Genomic DNA, 20,724 nt, shown 5'->3' on the forward strand with positions numbered 1-20,724 from the left:
ATACTTTTGGAGCCAAAATTCAAATATCATTTTGGCTCCAAAATTCAAATAGTAAAACCTTTTTTAGAAAATAATAATTAATTAATTAGAAAATACGTTTCGAAAATACGGGGTATTACACCAACAATGGGAATAAGGGAATGCACTGGGTGAGTAGAGCTATCATCCAACTCCCTAAAAGCATGGGAGGTCTAGGCATACGAGGAGCTTCGATTCTAAATGATGCTCTTCTCTTCAAGCAGGCAACAAGGATGCATCTCAATATGTAGTTGTAGCTCTCTAGAGTGCATAAAGGGTTTCAACCTTGCGAGATTTGTAATATGACCAGACCATATGTAAGGATAGGGAATCCATCGATGGGAAGGGCAAGCCTTCAAAAAGTTACCAACTCTTTCAAGAAAGGTTTTGTGTGGAAAGTTGGTAATGGGAAGGATATTAAGGCTATCAATATGCCCTGGGTTAATGGGGAAACCCCAATAGTAAACTCAAACCAAACTTTGGGGGTTGCTTTGGGCTAGAATGTAAGTGATTTTATCGACAGTGACTCTGCGGAGTGGAAAGCGGGAAAGGTAAGGGAATGTTTTGACGGGAATAGTGCAAGGTCAATTCTGGCTATGGAAATTTCCCCCACAATGGAAGATGACTTCCTCTATTGGAAGTACCACCCGTCGGGTAGATATACTGTCAAATTGGGTACTACTACCTTTCTAAGGAACAGGGATTAGAACGAGCGAATCTCGCTACTAGTGAGCAGGAGTTTGTGAGGATCATTTGGAGGATGAATATTCAACCAAAATGGAATTGTTCTTGTGGAGGCTTTTTCATGATGGGATTACAGTAAAACTTAACTTAGCCAATAGAGGTATACAAGTTGATGCAACGTGTACATTCTGTGGGGTGGACTTGGAAGATAACCAACACCTCTTTAGGTCTTGTATTCTAGCAAAGGAAGTCTGGGTGAATGGCTCCCTGAAAATTTGCTTTGACTCTACTGGTTCAACTTTTTGAGAAGTTGAATCCAAAATTATATCCTGCTTTTTTATAGGAAGGATGGTATGCAGGGAACCCATAGTGTTTTATTTATTGCTACAATATGGGGGTTGTGGAAAACTAGGAACGCAAGAAGCTTCAATGGCACCATTGGGGCAGGAAGCTTAAGGGAATACATCAACAAAGCAATGGAAGATCATGGGACTTTCATCCAAAATGACAGGTATGATAATGCGAATGATGATGATATCAGGGAAGGCCCAACCTTGCCACCGGGCTTCAATCATGTGCAACTGGGAAAAGAAATGAATGGCTACGACAAGTTTATTATAGAAGTGGATGGATCATGGGATAAGAAGACCAAAAGGGCAGGTATTGGTTGGGCGGTCACGGGAAGGGACCAAGGCAATGTAATGGGTGAGGGTGGCAAACATGGGGCAACCTCATCAGTTCTACAATGTGAATCCTAGGCTTGCCTAGAAGGAATGAAATGGGCACGTGCAGAAGGTAAGGAAGGGATTCTTATCCTCTCTGATTTTGCTTCTCTCTTAAGCAATCTACAAGACAAGCTGAGTAAGGATGTTTCAATCATGTGGATGTTAAAAGAAATAAGGGAGGTGGGTGCAACGTTCAACAAGTGCACGATTTTAAAGGTTCAAAGAGATTAAGTGCAATGGGTAAACGAAATAGCAAGGAGATGTCGGTTTACACTTTCTAATTATGGGTAGTTTTAGTAGTATGTTAATTTGCTTTTGTAAAAAAAAAAAAAAAAAAAAAAAAACAACCAAACAAGAGAATATGTCATGTTGATAAATTTTCATTCATGCCTCCTTAATCTTACCTATCAAATGGCCTCTAATTGAAAATAAAATGAAAAACCCGTCAAAAAAAAAAAAAAAAACGAACAAAACCATATTCGAGTAATTATATAGATGCTCGATAAAATTAGTAATTACGGAATACTTAGTAATCAATTATCGTAACTCGAAAATGGATTCCATCCAAGAATATATTCCATCCTCCAAGAATATTGCAAATTTTAGCTTTAGCTAGCTGATCGAGTAAATACAATTCCGCTTCATCATCAAGTTATACCTTTTTTTTATTTTTTTATTCAAACTATATGCTTCTATTAATTTCATAATTTCCATTTAGTTCTAAAATATATTTTGTCACTTATTAATCAATTCAATTTTTTTGCAGTGTAATTGGCCAATCCAATGGAAACCCTTAATCAGAAGAATGGATTGGATATCACCTTTCGCAAGAATGTGCTCAATAATTTGTAAATTTCCCATTAACTTTTTTTTAAAAATATACATTTCGTAATTTTGATTACTTTTTGAGTTACTGCATATTTATTTCATGATTTTTTTTTGAGTATGAATGATATTGCCAATTTTTAATTTTAATTGATTATTTGCTATTTCTGTAGGGTTTTCTCTAAAATTTGTTCTTTTTATATGTTTATTGATTTTTAATTTAATAAAATGTATTTCTTATTAAAAATAGGATCATCAAGAAATTTAAGGAATTTGCCCAGAATTCAGAAAACCCAGTAGTTTTCAGCACAATTAAAGACATTGCTGTGAAATTAGAGGAAAAGTTGTTCAATAAAGCAACAAACAAGGTAATATTACCCTCATCAAATTACTGAAGTCTTTAATGATCTTGATCCTTTTGAACTTATGAATTATGATTGTATATCTTTATTACTGAGCTTAATTACCCCTAAAATAATCCAACGTAGAAGTCAAATCTGACAATTCTCGTGTATCCGACGACATTCATAGAGCTGGTGGACATTGATCAAGAGTGCAAGTTAATTGCCCCTTTATACTCCTTCCGTTCAGATTTAGTTGTCATATGGGTAGTTCAAATTATAATGACAATTAGCTCGATGGAGTTAATGATGGTTTGGACAATTCTTTATCTTAAAAGAAATGAACCGATCCAAAGTAATTATTGGCCTTGTTAAAAGGATGCATAAGATAATTGACGAGCATATGGTTCTAAAGCGTTAGAGGAGTTTTGTTCTTTGACTGTATTTGTGTACAACGATTAGGCTCTTTTATTGTTCAGTTGTAGGTGTACGCTGGTTTGATCTCTAAGATGCGTGAAGTTCTTTACTCGTTTAGGTGTACTGAACTTTGGCTCCTACTGTTTCAACAAACCGAGTTTTGATAATAGAGAAAGGTTTTGGCTCTAAGTTTTGTCTCTCATCTTTTGGTGTTTGCAGGATGATTATTTAGCTAAAGTGCTGCAAAAATTGAACTTGGTGGAAAAAAACAAACTTTTTGATGCTGTGGCTGCACCAACAACAGGTAAGAGGATTAGTTGATTTACATAATTTTTGGTAGTTTGTTGATGTGTGCTTTTATCGCTTTGTGCTTGATTACGTGTAGAACATGTACAAAAATATTGTAACTATAGTTGAGAAGGAATGAAGGATTAAATTTAAAGATGACCACAGTAACATATCAATTTAAAGATTAGTTGCTATGGAATTAATCCAAGCGCTCTTCATACTCATCTATGGAGCCAACATGACTCATTAAATAAAGTGTCTCACACTCCCACATAACATTTTTATCAGATCTTGCACCAAATTTTTTTATTTTTTTTTATCAGATAGAGCCAAAAACATGAGTTTTACAACCCAAAAGTCGCTATGTTGCATGACGAAGGGTTATAAATTACCATAAACTTAAGCAATAAGTCCATCATAAATTCCTCAATAACTTTTCATATAACCAATAGTTAAAATTTGAATAACTGTTCACTATTGACTTTCATAACTGATGAATGAGATATGGTCCGGACATGCCATAAATGTGCATTGAGGAAGGGGTGCAAAACACAAACTTCCTCGATCTCTGAGAAAGCTGCTTTAGAAGGCTGGCATGGACGCACGGTTGTGCTGTACACCAGAAGTCAACAATTGTTCATTTGGACTGGGCATGATGAACTGCACAATTTATCTTAAATCTTCAATCCAAAAATGGATTCAAGTTGATTTGTTATAGTGTTGTTCCTTACTCTCCTTCACATCCTTCACCTTTGGGCCCAGTGTTTTGCTTTAATAATTAAAGTCTCACATAGAGCTTAATATATGGCTTTTAACAACTTATGGTTTGCTCTAATTTGGACTTTTGACAGAAACTTGTCCAGTGTTTTGCTATACGATGTGATCTTGTGTATCTCCATCAATTTCATACGAAGTATTATATACATTATGTCACCCAGGCTTACCTGATCATGTTATGTATTACACAGTAAAATTTATAGTTAATTTTATGCTAGATATTTGATAAGTAAAGCAATGTAGCAATTGACATTGAAAAGTACTGTTTCAAATTTATCTTAGTGGATTTTGAAAGTAACGTGGGTTTCGCTCATGGTCATTATCACCTAGGGAATCAGCTGTTGAATACACCAATACAGAGGCAAGCTGTCGACTCCAATTATTCTCAAAATAATCTCAGTGGCAGTAGTTCACTTCAGCAAAGCCACAAATTGTTTCTAAATGAACCACAGGTGTTGCAAACACCTATGCCAGCATCATCAATTATGCAACAAAACAATCTAATTATACAACTAGATTTAAACCAGTTATCATCAATTATGCTAGGCTACAGGGATCTCACAGGCCAAGTACTTCTCTTCATTCTCAAACCTTAGTTGGTATGAATAAGCACAGTTCTCAGTCACAGATGACAAGTGCAAAAGCTGCATCAGGTATGAATATTATGGATCACATCATATTTTTTTTTTGTGTTGTATTATTGTGTAGGAATTTGTACAGTGAGAGTTGTTGATTATACTGATCATATTTCTGAGTATTATGCTGCCTTCTCTGTAACTTCTGTTTGCATCAAGAACAATGTCAGTTTATCGATCAAATATTATGCTTAACAACTCACAAAAAGGTATGAAATTTTTAATGTGTCTGTTTTATGTGAAAAGGTTACTACATAGAACTTATTAAGAGTTGATAAACAGAAGACTGAATTCTGTTTTTTTGTCATCATGATACTGCTTAAGCTAATTGTACTCATGGTCATCAATGTGCATCTTTTTTAAAAAGCAAGTAATAAATAATCAACTTTTTTGCCGGAATCCCTTCAAGGTTCTAAGTCTGCCTGTATTGATTTTTTTTTTTTTTTCTTCTCATTTAATCAATACGATCTTTATAATTATTTGTCAGTTGGTTAAAGAAGTATTTTGTTTATTTCATAAGATTTCAGCATAATTAACATTTGTACTTTCTGTTACATGCTCAACTGTCAATTTTGTATATTTGTTTAGTCTATAATTTGTTGTCCCCTCAATTGTCCCAATATCTTAAGCTGTAACTTTTTTCATTTTAAAATTATTGCCTCTTCAGCATTTGTGTCCTTTCCTGATGCTGGCAATATCAATGCAGCTGATTGGAAGCTTCTCATTGACCAGGTCTGAATTTTTTTTAATCATTATGGGTTTATATCTATCATGGATTAGGATAACCCCTGAGTTGCTGCATATATCAGTGTTTTCCCTTTAACTTCGTTTATCAATGACTTTGGATCTTCCTTAATAATATACTTCGTATTTTCTTACAGTTTTTAACGGAATGATTTCCCCTCATTTCAAACAATCTTCAATTAATTTTTTTTTTTTTAAATTTTAAAATCAAACAATTTTGTAATTCGAAGGATTACTCCTGTTATGTAGTTGGTGAAGGGGAATAATTTGGAAAAAAATCTTGTGAAAATGGAAAAAAGTTTTCCGAGACATCTGCTGAAGGCAGTAGATTGTTAAATTGCCATGAAGGCTGGATAAACTTTTTATATTATACAATATACATACCTCTCTTTCTATAGTGGGTTAGGTCATCATTTATCAAACATTATCAATGAGTTTTGCTGGACACATTGCAGTATCAACGTGCTAGGTCAACGTACTTACCTGAGCTAAATAAATTACTAAAGAGAGCTGAGGAACAGTGTTTTCAGGTATCTGGTAGTAGTTTATATTCTCTATGTATCTATTTTTTATTTTTTTATTTTTTTGGCTTACACTTTCTCTTGCTCAAACAATTGCTAAAGAACCTTGTTGATTGTCTATTGCTTGAATGTGTATTCTGTGATGCAGGGACAGAATGCAAAGCAACTTGAAACAGTTAAACGTGCCAGGGATGTGATTAAACAGATGATCAAGTTTTTACACATTACAGAAAGTGAATTGTTACGCATCTCCAAAGAAATAGTGTATCAGAATTTGAATCAAATCATACAGTATTTCAATTCATTAAGTAAGAAGAGTACTACTTCTTCCGGGAATCAAGCACCACAATCCTCTTATGGACAGATTCTTGTGAACAATGTGCAAATGACGCCATTAGTGAATACCACCCTGATTAGAAAACCCATGTCACAGAGGCCAGAGGATGGGTCTTCACATTCACAACCAGGTGTTCTACATCCACCTCTTTATGATTCTGTACGTGCAACAAAGCGGGTGGATATGAAGAACCTGCAGCTCCAGGGTCCTGAGGACACTGCAGACAAAGATGCTGTGAGTCTATAATGCTTGATTGCATAATGTTTTGTTGTTCTCAATTTTTTGGGTGTGTGTGTGTGTGTGTGTGTGTGTGTGTGTGTGTGTGTGTGTGTGTTTGGTCATGATATCTCCTGTTCTTTTGACACAAGCCACTCACAAGGTAACACATTTGTACTGAAATTTATACTGTGGTGATTACATAAAAGATCTCATGTGATTCTATATGGAAATGCTTTAAGTATTTGTATCTCCCATCCATTTTCATTCACAGAAAATTTAGTGCAATATACTAAATGAGCCATAAGTATACTTAGTTATCAAGTCTACATTCGTAAATTGATCTTGCTTGTATTATACTTTTTCTCCAATCTTTATTATGACATTGATTTTAGATAAGTTAGAAGTGTTTACTCATAAGCTATGCTGAGTTCTGATGCAAGCTTACTTGCTAATTCCAGCATCTTAATGTGAAAAAAAATCCACAACAAAATCAGATAACAAGTGTGAACCAGACTACAGAAGTTCTGCAAACAAGGAAGCCACAAAAGCTGCCAGAAAAGAAAGGTGATTTCATGAACTCAATGTTCCCACCAATGACAAAAGCCACTTCCAGGACTTCTTGTCAGCAATCATCTGGTACCTGCCTTATGTCTGCTAAACCACCCCAAAGTTATTCTGCACAACCTGAGAAGAAAAAAAAAGGCATCATTTGTTTCGGATCATAGAGAAATGTCACATCCTAAGGCCATAATCATTACAGTTGATTCACCTTCAACTCCAATTACACCAACTTCTGCACCGAAGGAAATTGGGAAGCTTACTATGTCTGTTTCTCCTACGAAGTTTCAAGCAAGAAAAGCTCAATGTGAGACTGAGGTACAAGACAAGGATCTTGACTTTGAAACACCTGGGGTATTAGCTTCTTCCTTGCCTTCTGATTCCAGTGTCCCAGAAAACAACCAACTTCCACATTGTGCAAAGCAGCCTTTTGAGCGCTTAATTCAAGCAGTATGTCTTCCAATTCTTGTCTGTTTTCATTATTCACTTGTAAAGCACCCTTTGATTTATGCTTTACTTAATCACTTCTTGACAACATTCTGTTAAATAAGATGGGGAAGAGCCAAGTATAATCAGAGATGCTTATCTTCATTGATTGCTAAATCATTGTTGACTTGCTTGCAAAGTTGCAAGGTTGAGGAAGTGTTCATCTGATGATGTAGTATTAATAAGTGTGCAGGTTATAGTAGTATCACTATAAAGGTTCCTAGGTTGCTAGTAACCCCTGCCTACAATCTGCCTGCCAAAAGCAAGGTATATTGTTGATTAATCAGCTGCCAAAAAAAAAAAAAAAAAAAAAAACTTTGACCTTGGAATGTGTAGTTAAGTGCAACATCTAAAATTAAAATTAAGGAGTGATCAAGTAAAAAAAAAATGTTAATACTATGTATTAGGGGTTTGGATGACTATGTAGAATATGCTTTGTACAGTGGTATACTGGTATTTAGTGAAATGCCTGGTGGATATATTTTTTTTTTTTTTTATATTTCTTTCTTTTCCTATCAGGTTCAGCTGATTTCTAAGGAAGCTCTGAAGAGTTCCATGGATGACATTGCCTCAGCCATGAGTGCTGTGAATAATTTGCCCACGTATGCAAATGATGTTGATTCACCAGCAGTATATTGTAGTACTGGCGATGGAAACACATCCCATAAAAAAATGAAACGTGACATAGATTCAGTGAGAGGGGTTGTGTCGGCGTTGGATAATTATGGTTCATGCAGAAAAAAGTTGAGAAAGGAGGTATGATACACTTTCCTGCAGCACAATTTAGTATGAGCAAATCGTATTGTTTATTTATTTTTAGTCATAGATAAGATGTATGTTCTCTACAGCAAAATCATCTTTGGACTAGAGTTATGAGGTCTTATAAATGTCTGTATGTTTTATATTTTACTGATTGGAAGAGTGAAATTTTGATATACGTTTTTGGAATGCATGTTATATTAAATCTCTATGAACCGCATGCTTATGCTCTTTCATAATATCTCGACTTTGTGCAGGTCAATAACGATTTAATGGATGAAAGTAGACAAACAAACCAGAGACTTATTGAGACAGTGCTAAAAGTAGATTGTGATTTTGATTCTAGTAATGAGTCCATCATCAAATGTACCTATAAACCTGTGTCCTGCAGTGGAAGTTTTAAGAGACATTTTGGATTTATGGAATCAGTATGTTCTTTCATTCTCCACTCACAGCTGCGCTTTGCTCTTGTATTTGAAACCATACTCATTTGATCATCGTTTTCATATATAACTTGCAGATGTTGACCCTTTCAATCGAGATTCTTGTTCCTTCATACTACCCTAATACTCCACTTAAGATCTTAGACAGGCTACCTGATGGATGCTGGTGAGTGAATACTTCAGTTCTTATTTCTTATCTACTTTTGATAAGTCATGCTTGAAATATGTATAATGACTAATGAGGTTGGGTTTCGATAAATTATACTCAAATTTGCCTTTCTGTTTCAGTAAAGAGACTAAAGATTTGACGGAGAAGGCAAGAGCTAGATTTGACAGGTGCATTAGAGGTCTTGTGTCGCTAGGACTAGGAGACATGGCTCGAGCTTGGGATGATAGCGCTCGATCTGTTATTTCCGACTTTACCCTTGGTCTTGGAGGAGAATTTTTCAGCTCTAAGTATGGCACCTGGGAGTGTGTTTCAGCAGTTTGATGAAAATCTAAGTGATATAGTAGGAAAACAAAAGTGAGGAACTCTCATTCTGCTGCTCGGTTGAGGCTATTAGGATATTACTGCCTTGTCCCTATCTTGTGAATATGCCAATATAAATATAAAATACTTTATGGTAAATACATATAATAAGGTCTTGTAAACAAAAATACATATAAAAGGTTATCTTCATCACTTTGCTTTTAAATAAAACTAAGACATACATTACTTTTGAAATTAACTACATCACTAAACCTTTGGAGAAAAGTACAAATAATTTTTGGCAACTGTTGGATTGAGTGATACACGGTGCGTCCGATAGCCATTTCTCCACTTTGAGTAACTTATTATTTTAATTCAATACTTTACTATTTGACATCAGCAGAGCATTGTTTAAGAGTAGTAATTAGAGATTGACATACGAACTTTCTTATTCGGGTTACAATAAAATCGAAAAATGTGGACGATTATCGATGTTAGGATGTCTTAGATACCAACCTCAAAACTTTAACCAAGCTTAGTAGCGTCCATGAATAAAATACAAAGTAAATGAGAATGAGATATACAAAGTAGTTTAAATACGACCCTGCTTTTTTAAACCCCTTCCCTCCAATTTCTTCTTATAGTTCTCGGCACTTCATCTTCTTCCATCTTCTAGTGCGAGATTGACGTTCTCCTTTGCTAACTGGTAATGTATTCTTTTTCTTTCGAATCTTCGCGCATGTGCTAAACTCCATTGTTACCCTGTACACAAGCTTATTCTTCAAGAACTGATGAATTTTTGAATGAAATCCTCTGTTTTCTCAATTTCTTCATGTGTAAACTATCAATCAAGAATCTGGACGAAACCCATTATATGTCATTGTTATTGAATTGAAACCTCTGTTTTTCACAATGTGTAATGTTATTCTATTTAACCCCATTGAATTCGTTTGATTTCATCATCATCATTTAATTTCACCATTGATGCTCTGTTTTCTTGAATTTTTTTATTTATTTTTATTTTTATATATGTATTTCAGTAGATGAATAATTTAATGACTGAAATATCTTATAATTTTTTGTGGGTATCATTTTTGATCTTGTTTCTTGATTCAAGTTCTTCAACTAGTAGATAACAGAGAAGTTCAATTATCAATCTTGCAAGTTTTTCTTACAAAAATTCTTGGGAGTTTTTGTTGATATTGTTACTTGTTTCATGGCATGTTTATAATTTTGGCGAATAATTGGACAATCTCTATGTTTTCTATAGAATGTAGGAAATAATTGAAAAAAATACTTATAAAAGTATGTCTATATTAATGTATGTAGAAATGTAGAACTCTTTTTCTTCATTTAATTTCAATTTCATTAGTAGAAATTTCGGCATTTGAACACTGATTTTGCTTGGTTTTCTTTGCCAAAACTTAGAATATAGATATTTTTTTTAATAATAATGGTACACTGAATTATGAATTTCTGACTTGAGTTTTCTCACTTAATTACAGCATCTTAATCTGAATTACAATCTGAACCAATTTCAGTCATTTAAACTCTAAAAAGACAAAACGAACAACGCCGCATCAGCTGCCAGAAGATGTAGATGACATGATCGACATGGACTTCCTGTTGTCGCCCCCATTCATTGTTGAAGAAACCTTGCAGCAGGATCCTGAGGACACTGCAGACAAAAACGCCGTGAGTCTATAATGCTTGATTGCATAATGTATTATTGTTCTCAGTTTTTGGGGTCATTTATCATATAATACCTTTTCTTTAGTATCTAAACCTTTCACAATTTAGTGAGTTGCTATTCACTTTTTCTTGGCTGTGTGCCTGTGTGTGTGTGTGCGCGCTTGCGTGTGTGTCATGATATCACCTGTTCTTTTGACACAAGCCACTCACAAGGTAAGAAGCGGTACTGATATTTGTGTTGTGCTGAACTGCTGATCCTATATGAAATATGTATTTCCCATCCATTTTCATTCACAGAAATTTTAGTGCAATATACTACTAAATTAGCCATAAGTACACTTAGTTAACACAATCTACATTTGTAGATTGATCTTGCTTGTATTATGCTTTTTTCTAATTTTATTTTGACCTTGAGTTTAGATAAGTTCAAAGTATTAACTCATAAGCTATGCTGAGCTCTGATGAGAGCTTCCTACTGCTTATTCCAGCATCTCAATGTGAAACAAAATCCACAACAAAATCAGATTACAAGTATGAACCAAACTACAGAAATCCCGCGAACAAGGAAGCCACAGAAGCTGCCAGAAAAGAAAGATGATTTCATGAACTCAATGTTCTCACCCATGACAAAAGCCACTTCTAGGACTTCTCATCAGCAATCATCTGGTGCCTGCCTCATCTCTGCTAAACCACCCCAAAGTTTATCTACAGAAACTGATAAGAAAAGGAACGCATCATTTGTTTCAGATCCTAAAGAAATGTCACATCCTAAGCCCATAATCAATACAGTTGATTCACCTTCACCTCCAAATACACCAACTTCTCCAGCAAAGAAAAGAGAAATGCCACATCCTAAGCCCATAATCAATACAGTTGATTCACCTTCACCTCCAAATACACCAACTTCTCCAGCAAAGGAAAGAGAAATGCCACATCCTAAGCCCATAATCAATACAGTTGATTCACCTTCACCTCCAATTACACCAACTTCTCCAGCAAAGGAAAGAGAAATGCCACATCCTAAGCCCATAATCAATACAGTTTATACACCTTCACCTCCAATTACACCAACTTCTCCAGCAAAGGAAATTGGGAAACCTGCTATGTCTGTTTCACCAACGAACTTTCAAGCGAGCAATGCTCAATGTGAGACTGAGGTACAAGACACGGAGCTTGACATTGAAACACCTAGAGTACTAGCTTCTCCCTTGCCTTCTGATTTCAGTGGCCCAGGAAACAACCAGCTTCCACATTGCGCGCACTTAGCTCAAGCAGTATGTCTACCAATTCACTCTTGTTCTGTTTTCATTAATCATCTGTAATGCACCCTTTGATTTATGCTTTGATTAATCACTTCTTAAAATCAGTCTGTTAATTAAGCAGTATGTCTACCAATTCTATCAGGTTCAGATGATTTATATGGAAGCTCTGAGGAGTTCCATGGATGACATTGCCCCGGCCATGAGTGCTGTGAATAATTTGCCCACGTATGCAAATGATGTTGATTCACCAGCAGTATCTTATTGTACTGGCGATGAATACACATCCTGTAAAAAAATGAAATATGACATAGATTCAGTGAGAGGGGTTAAGTCGGCCTTGGATAATTATGGTTCCTGCAGTAAAAATCTGAGAAAGGAGGTATGATACACTTTCCTGCGGCAATATCATGTTTGAACACTAGAGTTATGAGGCCTTATAAATGTCTGTAAGGTTCTCAGAAAGCATGATAAATTAAATCTCTAAGAACCGCGTGCTTATGCTCTTTCATAATCTCTTGACTTTGTGCAGGTCAACAACGATTTAATGGATGAAATCAGACAAACAAACCAGAGACTTATTGAGACAGTGCTAAAAGTAGATTGTGATTCTGATTCTAGTAACGAGACTGTCATCAAATGTACCTATAAACCTGTGTCCTGCAGTGGAAGTTTTATGAGACAATTTGGATTTATGGAATCAGTATGTTACTTCATTCTCTGCTCACTTCTGTGCTTTGTTCTTGTATTTATCTACATACTCATTAGATCATGGTTTTTTCTATATGGATTAATCACTTTTGTTTCATGTAGCCGACCCCACTTATGATGGTTTTTATATTTAACTTGCAGATCTTGACTCTTTCAATCAAGATCCTTGTTCCTTTTAACTACCCTAATACTCCTCTTAAGATCTTAGACAGGGTACCTGACGGATGCTGGTGAGTCCGTGAGTGAATACTTCTGTTTTTATTTTTATAAGTCATGCTTGAAATGTATATAATGACTAATGAGGTTGAGTTACGATGAATTAAACTCAAATTGGCCATTCTGTTTCAGCAAAGAGACTAAAGACTTGACGGAGAGGGCAAGAGCTATATTTGACAGGTGTGTTAGATGTCTTGATTCACTAGGACTAGGAGACATGGCTCGAGCTTGGGATGATAGTGCTCGATCTGTTATTTCTGACTATATCCTTGGTCTTGGAGGAGAATCTTTCAGCTCTAAGTATGGCATCTGGGAGTGTGTTCCACCAGATTGATGAAATTCTATGTAGGAAAACAAAAGTGAGGAGCTCTCATTCTGCTGCTGGTTGAGGGGCTTGAGGCTATTATACTAGTAGGATATTACTGCCTTGTTTCTATCTTGTGAAAAAGAGTAAATACTTGATGTAAATATACACATAATAAGGTAGGCCAATCACTTTGCTTCTAAATAAAACTAGGACATGCATCATGTATTCATGTATCTTAATTGACTATGGTGGTTAAACTTGTCAATGTGATTATAATAGTTTTAACAAAAGTATATTGTTTCTTAGCGGTATTGTTTTTGTAGTTTTATATTCGTCTCTTTTGTTTGTTTCCTTTGAAATCTTTCGTTTGAAGAGTGGGAAACTTCGATCATGAGCATTTATCACAACATTAATTCATATACGTGCATAAAAAAAACCAGTCACGTGATTTTTTTTATTTTTTTTAAAAAAATCCTCACAATATGTAGTTTCAAAAACATTACAGAAGTAAATATTAATAGTATTTTCTATAATTTTAGTATTTTCTATTTTTAAAATAGTTATGTAAAGTATATTATTCGAAAATTCATGTCATTTAATTAATTATGAAAAATTGTGAAATTGTGACAACTAATTTCAGGCAAAGATGTATTTGGATTAGCAGGGATACTCTAGCTTACATGATTGGGCAGCCTGTAAAAGATATAGAGCTGATTCACAGGCTAAGTCAATTAAGTCGGCCAGTCAACACCAATATTGACCACTCACAAATATCAAATCACACACCTCAATCTTCTTTGAAGCTTCCTCATCTAATAATTGTGTGTGTATATAGTAAAGAAATGTTATAGTATGATGCAATTATCAAATTCACTCAATATCAAACTTTCAAAGTTAGAAGAAAATTATGGCTAAGCAAGATGATCAACTCAACCAATCCAACCTTTCGATTCGACCGTTCGATCCCACAACTGATGTAGATGATCTGATGGTATGGGCATCAGATGATCAAGTGACACAATTTTGTAGCTGGGACACCTACACTTCTAAGGACCAAGCTGTTGAGTACATAAACAACTTTGTCCTAAACCATCCTTATTATAGGGTAATATGCCTTAACAATAGGGCAGTTGGTGCTATTTCTGTTACTTATAACACAGGAAATGATAAGTGTAGGGGGGAGTTGGGGTATGTCTTGGCATCCGAGTATTGGGGCCGAGGGATCGCTACGTGGGCGGTGAAGGCGGTGGGGTGTACGATATTCGAGGAGCGGTCGGAGTTGGAGAGGCTAGAGGCTCTTGTGGATGTAGAGAATAAGGGGTCACAAAGGGTGCTAGAGAAGGCAGGGTTTTTGAAAGAGGGTGTTTTGAGAAAGTATTGTATTCAGAAAGGGAAGACTTGTGATATGGTCATGTTTAGTTTTCTTTCTATTGATGTTCCCCAAATGTAATTGTCATTAATTCAACATCAATCATTGTAATTTTGTATGTACCAACTTTAATAAGTCTTCATATTTATGAATACAACAATTATTATATATTGATTACAATTTATTTATTTATTTATTTTGAGAGAGAGAGAGCCGCAAGGGCAATGATGTAGACGGGATTCAATCCTATGTCTTGAATATCACCTCTTAATACTTTAACCAACTAACCTAGGTGGCATCCATAATAATGTGGAGAATATAATTTGTTATTACTTCATATTGTCCTTTTCTTTTTGTCACAAGTCAACATCACATTAGAACTTTTCTAACTAAATTAATTCTAATAAATGTCATGCCTAATTTTTTTTTTTCCTATTATAAACTTTTATTGAAAGATCTAAAGTTAATTTTTCATAAAATAATTTTTTATTTCTTAATTTTAGTGAAAAATAATAAAAATCACTCGTATTTACTTTGAAAATCGAATAAAATTTTAGATACATAACTTTTGAAATTTACTACTTCTTTTCTAAGCCTTTAGAAAAAGTATATTTTTTTTTGGGCAACTATTGAATTGAGTGATACGGTGTATTCCATAGCCATTCCTCCACTTTGAGTAACTTATTTATATAAATCAATACATTACTAGGTACTACGTGACATTCAGCAAAGCATCGTTTAAGAGTAGTAATTAAAGATTGATATACTAATTTTCTTATTCGGGTCACCTTAAAAGTAAAATTATGGACAATAATCTATGTCATGTCTTAGATACCAACCTCAAAACTTTAAACAAAAATCGTAACGTCTATAAATAACCAAATTTCATAGCGTTTACCAAACATAAGAAGTAGAGAGTAAATGAGAATGAGATATACAAAGTAAATTAAATACGACCCTGCTGTTTTAAACCCTTTCCCTCCATTTCTTATTACATCTCTCTGCACTTCATCTTCTTCCTCGTTCTCCTTCTACTGAGTGACTAACGTTCTCCTTCGTTAACGGGTAATGTGTTCCTTTTCTTTCGAATCTTCGCGTATGCGCTAAACTCCATTGTTACCCTGTATACAAGCTAATTTTTCAAGAACTGATGAATTTTTGGATGAAATCCTCTGTTTTTCTCAATTTCTTCATGTGTAAACTATCAATCAAGAATCTGGATGAAACCCATTAACTTTCTTTGTTTTTGAATCAAAACGTCTTTTTTTTCTTTACCCTTAATATTTTTCTAGCAAAACCCATTAAATTCGTTAAATTTTATCATCATCATTTAATTTCACCATTGATACTCTGTTTTCTTGGATTATTTATTTATTTATTTATTTCAATTCCAGTAGATGAATGATTTAATGACTGAAATATCTTATAAATTTTGCGGATATCATTGTTAATCTTGGTTCTTAATTCAAGTTCTTCAATTAGTAGATAACAGGGACGTTCAATTATCAATTTTGCAAGGTTTTTTTTTTTTTTTTTTTTTTTCTAAAAAAAAAAAAATTAAATTCTTGGGAGTTTTTTGTCGTGGAATTTTGTTGCTTGATTAAAGACACGTTTATAATTTTGGCGAATAATCGGACAATCTCTATGTTTTCGGAAGACTATATGAAATAATTGGAAAATAAAACTCATACAATTATGTCTATATTAAGTATGTAGAACTCTATCTCTTCATTTAATTTCATTTTAATTAGCAGAAATTTCGGCATTTTGTACCAAATTTTATAGGTGAAACACTGATCTTACTTGGTTTTCTTTGCCAATTTCATAATAGAAGTATTTCCGTATTGTTTGTTGATAGCAAATCACAATTCTTGCTTTGTTTTTGATGCAATATTTTTTGAAATGCATAATAATTAGAATACTTTTTTTTTTAATAATAATGGTACACTGAATTATGAATTTCTGACTTGAGTTTCCTCACTTAATTGCAGCATCTTAATCTGAATTACAATCTGAAACCAATTAGTCATTCAAAATCTAAAAATGACACCACCAACAATGCCACATCAGCTGCCAGAAGATGAAGATGACTTCGTCAACTTGCTGTTCTCGTGCCCATTCATTGTTGAAGAAACCTCGCAGCAGACCTCGGGTCACAACTATAACTCTGCTGAAATTTCTCTGCATTCTGCAGTCATCACTGAGCTACCAGCGACAGCTCTCACACCGTATGTTTTGGATTGTGAAGTCACTTGGCCAGTCTCAGTACCGGAGTCTACTGAACCTTGTGTTCTTGAAGTTGCGATTTCGGTGCAATACGATTACATAAGTCCAGAAGCCAACTTGTTTTCAGAACCTACAGAGAAGGCTACTGCGAGCACCTCACTACAAGAGGTACACTTTATTACACTTAACCTGTCTTTGAAGTTTTCACAAACCATCCTAAATTACAATAATCACCATGCCATGGTAAAATGACAAAAAGCCTTTACAATTGAATATCTGCAAATAACATTTAATAGCGCATTTTGTCATTCTATGTCATTTCAAGAGAAGCAGTATAATAACATGGTTCATTGACTACAATAGGTGGTTAAGTAAGAAAAGCTATAAAAGAGGGTTATTTTAGGGAAAACTCTCATTAGAAAAGCATAATTGTTCACCCTGTGATTACTGCCTCATCTACATGATGTCATGATCTATGCAGTCCTGCTGAATGTTTAACAAATTTTTCGCCTTCCATGTACAGTTGAGTTCTAAGGAAGCTCATGCCTGTTCAACGGATAACAATACCTCAGCCACAAAGGATATGGATGATTTAGCTGAGTCTCCAATACTAACTCAACTAGAGGACTCTGATACTTATAGCACGGACATGTCAATGACCTCGGATAGTTATGATTCCTACACAGAAGAGATCAAAAATGAGGTAAAGCAAACAACATTTCCAGCGACTGTACACTGTATGATAAGAATGCTTTTAGCCAAACCAAATATGTATGTACTACAAGGATATACATTTGGAAAGACTTAAATGATTAGGCTCTGCAGATATTTGAAAAACTTTAATCAATGATGGTAATTATGGAGTTCAGATGATGAAATAAGATTTTACATTCTTGATTGCATGAAAAACTAATGGCATGATTGTTTATTGATTGCATGAATTTTGCTGCAGCCAAACCAAAAATTACTTGATGATATCAGAAAGATAAACAATAAGCTGAACAATATTGTACTTGAAGTGGATTCTGTCTCATCTTCTGCTTTTGGGGCCATGAATAAGACTATTGTAAGGTGTTCCTATAATCCGATAGCTTTCTCCAATGACATCACGAAACAATTTGCATCCACAATACCAGTATGTCCTTTCCTCTTCTTCTTGAAGATGTCTGATGAAATTGTCATCATATTCATACTCCTACTCACTAGATTATGGCCTTATTTATATATTGTGCAGCCAGGAGCTATTTCGATAGAGTTTCTTGTTCCCTCAGATTATCCCAATTCTCCTCCTCAGATCTTAGACAAGCAGCCAGCTGGATATAGGTGAGAAAAGCTTTAGCTCCTTTTTGTAAAAAAAAAAAGCCGTGCTTGATTGGAATGATGACAACGGGAATTTTTTAACAAATTAAACACATTGGTTATTCTGTTTCAGCAAAGAGGTTAAAGAAATGCTGAAGGAAGCAAAGTATAGGTTTTACAGCTTTGCTGAAGGCCTGAAGAAACTAAAAGAGTTGGCCGGTGCTTGGGATCACTGCGCTTGGTCAACTTTCTATGATTTTGCCCATAAGCAAGCAGAGCAAGGACTAACAATCAAAGAACAGATCAGCACACTTGCAACTAAGGAGCATTTTACGATTGTTTGATCAATCATGCGTGTAACAGCAGGATGGTGGATCAATCACTCTCAGTTACTCGATTATTACAAGTTGGGTTGGATACGATCTAGAATAAGCCTGTTACAATCCTACAAACTCCCAATTTAGTAACCAAATACTCGTAATTTGTTTTCCAGCCAAGCCTTTTTTACTTCTAATAATGGCTCTATATATTGTGCTTCCAATCATCGAATACATTTGAATTCTCTTATTAGTATTGCTACACAACTCTATCACATACATTTCAATTCTCTTATTAATATTGCTACACAACACTGTCACATACATTTCAGATCTCTTACTAATATTGCTACACAACTGACAACTCTACCATATACATTTCATACCTCTTATTAATATTGCTACACAACTCAACCACATACAATTCTCTTAGTAATATCGCTACACAACTCTACCAAATACTCAATTCTCTTATGATCTCGCCCACTCTTCAAATACATTTCAACACTCTAATATCACGAGTTCGAAATCATTGGTAAACAAAAATATGACCCTTTTTTCATTGTAAGTCCTCTAATTATACTAAACTTGCACTATTTTACATGGGTAAATTTTTCCCTTCAATTGCACTTAGTTTTTTTGGTGTATTCATCACCATTTAACACAACCAATATATTGAATCGTGTCTTGTAATCTGATAATCTCATCATAATAATTATTAGTCATCAATTCAATCACCCAAAAACCCTAGTCATTTCAACAAAATTTGCAATTTTTTTTAAAATATCAAAATTTCCAATTTTATTGAATTCTTGTTCATGTTAAAGTCGACATTCATACAAAAACATCAGATTCATTCATTCTTCAACATGAAATGTGCATGATTTGGGATCAAACAATTAATAAAATGACATGAATCCAACAAAATATGAATTGGGAAATGGAGAGAGAAAGAGATACCTCAAATCTTCATAGTTTTTGCTTCGAATTCGTGGCAATAAAACCCTCATCGCTGATGTTGAAGCGCTCCCGCCAATTCCCGTGGATTTGTTGAGCTTCCTCACATTCTAGAGAAAGACGACTTAAAAATAGAGTATGGAATACGGAGTACTTAAAATTGACCCATACCCGATTACGCGAAATACGATGAAATATTAACTCATATTAGACTACACGAACTTTAATAAAGTAGTAGTACAAACAACAAAGTACTTGACCCGATCTAGGTGATACCTAAAATAATTTTAAATAAGACCGTTTTATCATCATACAAAAGTGGTCTTAAGATACTATTTTAATAAGTTAATGCTTAATAGTTTAGGATACTTAAAATAATATTAAATAAGACTGTTTTATGATGTAGATAGGATATTCAATTTTTTTTTTTTTTCAGATATCCTAAAATTTTAATAAGTTATTGAAGTCTTGCTTAATAGTTTAGTGTTAATAATTTATTTATAAAATAACGAATATTTCAAATGTCCTGAAAATTTTAAAAGGTGATTCAAATTCGATCAAAAAAATTTCTAATGTCCAATCCATCCAAACTTCAAAATTTCTAATATCGGATATCCAATATCTCAAATGTCAACTGGATCAAGGATTAGATCAATTTTTTGTCCACACCTACGGACTAGAGGTGATCAAGATGGGGCCGACTTTGGGCGGGTTACGTCCTGTAGAATTTTATTTTTTTTGGACGGGCCATGGATAACCATTAATTACATTTTTAGTTGTTTTTTTTACCCAGTCCGAATTGACCCAAAAAATCCGCTAATTCGATTAATATTTACAGATTTGGAAAAAGCGGTTTCGACCCAAACCTTTGGCCTAACCCTATTCGACTTATTGGGCTGATTTTTTGCCTTTGGCCCATCCCAGCCCATAATCACCTCTACTATGGACCTACCACCTACCCAAATCACCCTAGTGAAAATTACTTGGAAAATGTGAATTCGTCCTTAATTTTGCACAAATATTACCTGAGTCCGAAAAGTATCCTTAAATATCGTATATATATATAGTTGGAACTCCTCAGTCTCCTCACTTCTCCCTATTTCCTCTACACAAAACCAGAGAAAC

The 20,724-nt window shown here is 34.5% G+C and overlaps 5 protein-coding genes across 10 annotated transcripts; all 5 read left to right on the forward strand.

The window, feature by feature from the left end:
• The first annotated feature begins 1,629 nt into the window (after window positions 1–1,629).
• On the forward strand, window positions 1,630–7,279 carry LOC110711483. Of its 4 annotated transcripts, XM_021889870.1 has the most exons (9): window positions 1,630–2,078; window positions 2,194–2,275; window positions 2,503–2,620; window positions 3,230–3,314; window positions 4,406–4,728; window positions 5,378–5,442; window positions 5,910–5,984; window positions 6,124–6,546; window positions 6,990–7,279. In XM_021889870.1, the coding sequence occupies exons 5-9, from the start codon at window positions 4,677–4,679 to the stop codon at window positions 7,254–7,256; spliced, it is 882 nt and encodes a 293-aa protein (XP_021745562.1). In that variant the 5' UTR covers window positions 1,630–2,078; window positions 2,194–2,275; window positions 2,503–2,620; window positions 3,230–3,314; window positions 4,406–4,676; the 3' UTR covers window positions 7,257–7,279. The 4 variants fall into 4 exon arrangements, with proteins under 4 accessions (XP_021745562.1, XP_021745561.1, XP_021745564.1 ...); XM_021889869.1 differs by lacking the exon at window positions 2,503–2,620; XM_021889872.1 differs by lacking the exon at window positions 2,503–2,620 and having other exon boundaries at window positions 4,414–4,728.
• Window positions 7,235–9,538, forward strand: LOC110711482 (mediator of RNA polymerase II transcription subunit 15a-like). The gene is made up of 5 exons (XM_021889868.1): window positions 7,235–7,539; window positions 8,095–8,331; window positions 8,592–8,762; window positions 8,855–8,943; window positions 9,066–9,538. Exons 1-5 carry the CDS (start codon window positions 7,261–7,263, stop codon window positions 9,265–9,267), a joined length of 978 nt encoding a protein of 325 aa, XP_021745560.1. The 5' UTR covers window positions 7,235–7,260; the 3' UTR covers window positions 9,268–9,538.
• A 93-nt stretch (window positions 9,539–9,631) lies between these two features.
• On the forward strand, window positions 9,632–13,736 carry LOC110711481 (mediator of RNA polymerase II transcription subunit 15a-like). The gene is made up of 7 exons (XM_021889866.1): window positions 9,632–9,952; window positions 10,752–10,941; window positions 11,427–12,212; window positions 12,343–12,579; window positions 12,730–12,900; window positions 13,050–13,138; window positions 13,257–13,736. The coding sequence occupies exons 2-7, from the start codon at window positions 10,852–10,854 to the stop codon at window positions 13,456–13,458; spliced, it is 1,575 nt and encodes a 524-aa protein (XP_021745558.1). The 5' UTR covers window positions 9,632–9,952; window positions 10,752–10,851; the 3' UTR covers window positions 13,459–13,736.
• Window positions 13,737–14,095: 359 nt separating this feature from the next.
• Window positions 14,096–14,968, forward strand: LOC110711537 (uncharacterized N-acetyltransferase p20-like). Its single transcript, XM_021889950.1, has one exon. It carries the CDS (start codon window positions 14,339–14,341, stop codon window positions 14,879–14,881), a length of 543 nt encoding a protein of 180 aa, XP_021745642.1. The 5' UTR covers window positions 14,096–14,338; the 3' UTR covers window positions 14,882–14,968.
• Window positions 14,969–15,704: 736 nt separating this feature from the next.
• Window positions 15,705–19,059, forward strand: LOC110711778. Of its 3 annotated transcripts, XM_021890198.1 has the most exons (6): window positions 15,705–15,865; window positions 16,792–17,194; window positions 17,550–17,729; window positions 17,979–18,161; window positions 18,261–18,349; window positions 18,459–19,055. In XM_021890198.1, exons 2-6 carry the CDS (start codon window positions 16,844–16,846, stop codon window positions 18,667–18,669), a joined length of 1,014 nt encoding a protein of 337 aa, XP_021745890.1. In that variant the 5' UTR covers window positions 15,705–15,865; window positions 16,792–16,843; the 3' UTR covers window positions 18,670–19,055. The 3 variants fall into 3 exon arrangements, with proteins under 3 accessions (XP_021745890.1, XP_021745888.1, XP_021745889.1); XM_021890196.1 differs by having other exon boundaries at window positions 17,979–18,349; window positions 18,459–19,059; XM_021890197.1 differs by lacking the exon at window positions 15,705–15,865 and having other exon boundaries at window positions 16,731–17,194; window positions 17,979–18,349; window positions 18,459–19,059.
• The last annotated feature ends 1,665 nt before the right edge of the window (window positions 19,060–20,724 follow it).

The sequence above is a fragment of the Chenopodium quinoa genome, unplaced genomic scaffold (genome assembly GCF_001683475.1).
Source record: "Chenopodium quinoa cultivar QQ74 unplaced genomic scaffold, ASM168347v1, whole genome shotgun sequence".
Taxonomy (NCBI): domain Eukaryota; kingdom Viridiplantae; phylum Streptophyta; class Magnoliopsida; order Caryophyllales; family Amaranthaceae; genus Chenopodium; species Chenopodium quinoa.

Excerpts from the sequence above, each read along its gene's own strand:
- LOC110711483 (XM_021889870.1), top strand. The coding sequence starts at position 4,677 with ATGAATAAGCACAGTTCTCAGTCACAGATGACAAGTGCAAAAGCTGCA. Across the intron at positions 5,443-5,909 it reads GGAAGCTTCTCATTGACCAG|TATCAACGTGCTAGGTCAAC; the intron begins GTCTGAATTTTT and ends GACACATTGCAG. Across the intron at positions 5,985-6,123 it reads CTGAGGAACAGTGTTTTCAG|GGACAGAATGCAAAGCAACT; the intron begins GTATCTGGTAGT and ends TCTGTGATGCAG.
- LOC110711482 (XM_021889868.1), top strand. The coding sequence starts at position 7,261 with ATGTCACATCCTAAGGCCATAATCATTACAGTTGATTCACCTTCAACT. Across the intron at positions 8,332-8,591 it reads GAAAAAAGTTGAGAAAGGAG|GTCAATAACGATTTAATGGA; the intron begins GTATGATACACT and ends GACTTTGTGCAG. Across the intron at positions 8,944-9,065 it reads AGGCTACCTGATGGATGCTG|TAAAGAGACTAAAGATTTGA; the intron begins GTGAGTGAATAC and ends TTTCTGTTTCAG.
- LOC110711481 (XM_021889866.1), top strand. The coding sequence starts at position 10,852 with ATGATCGACATGGACTTCCTGTTGTCGCCCCCATTCATTGTTGAAGAA. Across the intron at positions 12,213-12,342 it reads GCGCGCACTTAGCTCAAGCA|GTTCAGATGATTTATATGGA; the intron begins GTATGTCTACCA and ends CAATTCTATCAG. Across the intron at positions 12,580-12,729 it reads GTAAAAATCTGAGAAAGGAG|GTCAACAACGATTTAATGGA; the intron begins GTATGATACACT and ends GACTTTGTGCAG.
- LOC110711537 (XM_021889950.1), top strand. The coding sequence starts at position 14,339 with ATGGCTAAGCAAGATGATCAACTCAACCAATCCAACCTTTCGATTCGA.
- LOC110711778 (XM_021890196.1), top strand. The coding sequence starts at position 16,844 with ATGACACCACCAACAATGCCACATCAGCTGCCAGAAGATGAAGATGAC. Across the intron at positions 17,195-17,549 it reads CGAGCACCTCACTACAAGAG|TTGAGTTCTAAGGAAGCTCA; the intron begins GTACACTTTATT and ends TTCCATGTACAG. Across the intron at positions 18,350-18,458 it reads AAGCAGCCAGCTGGATATAG|CAAAGAGGTTAAAGAAATGC; the intron begins GTGAGAAAAGCT and ends ATTCTGTTTCAG.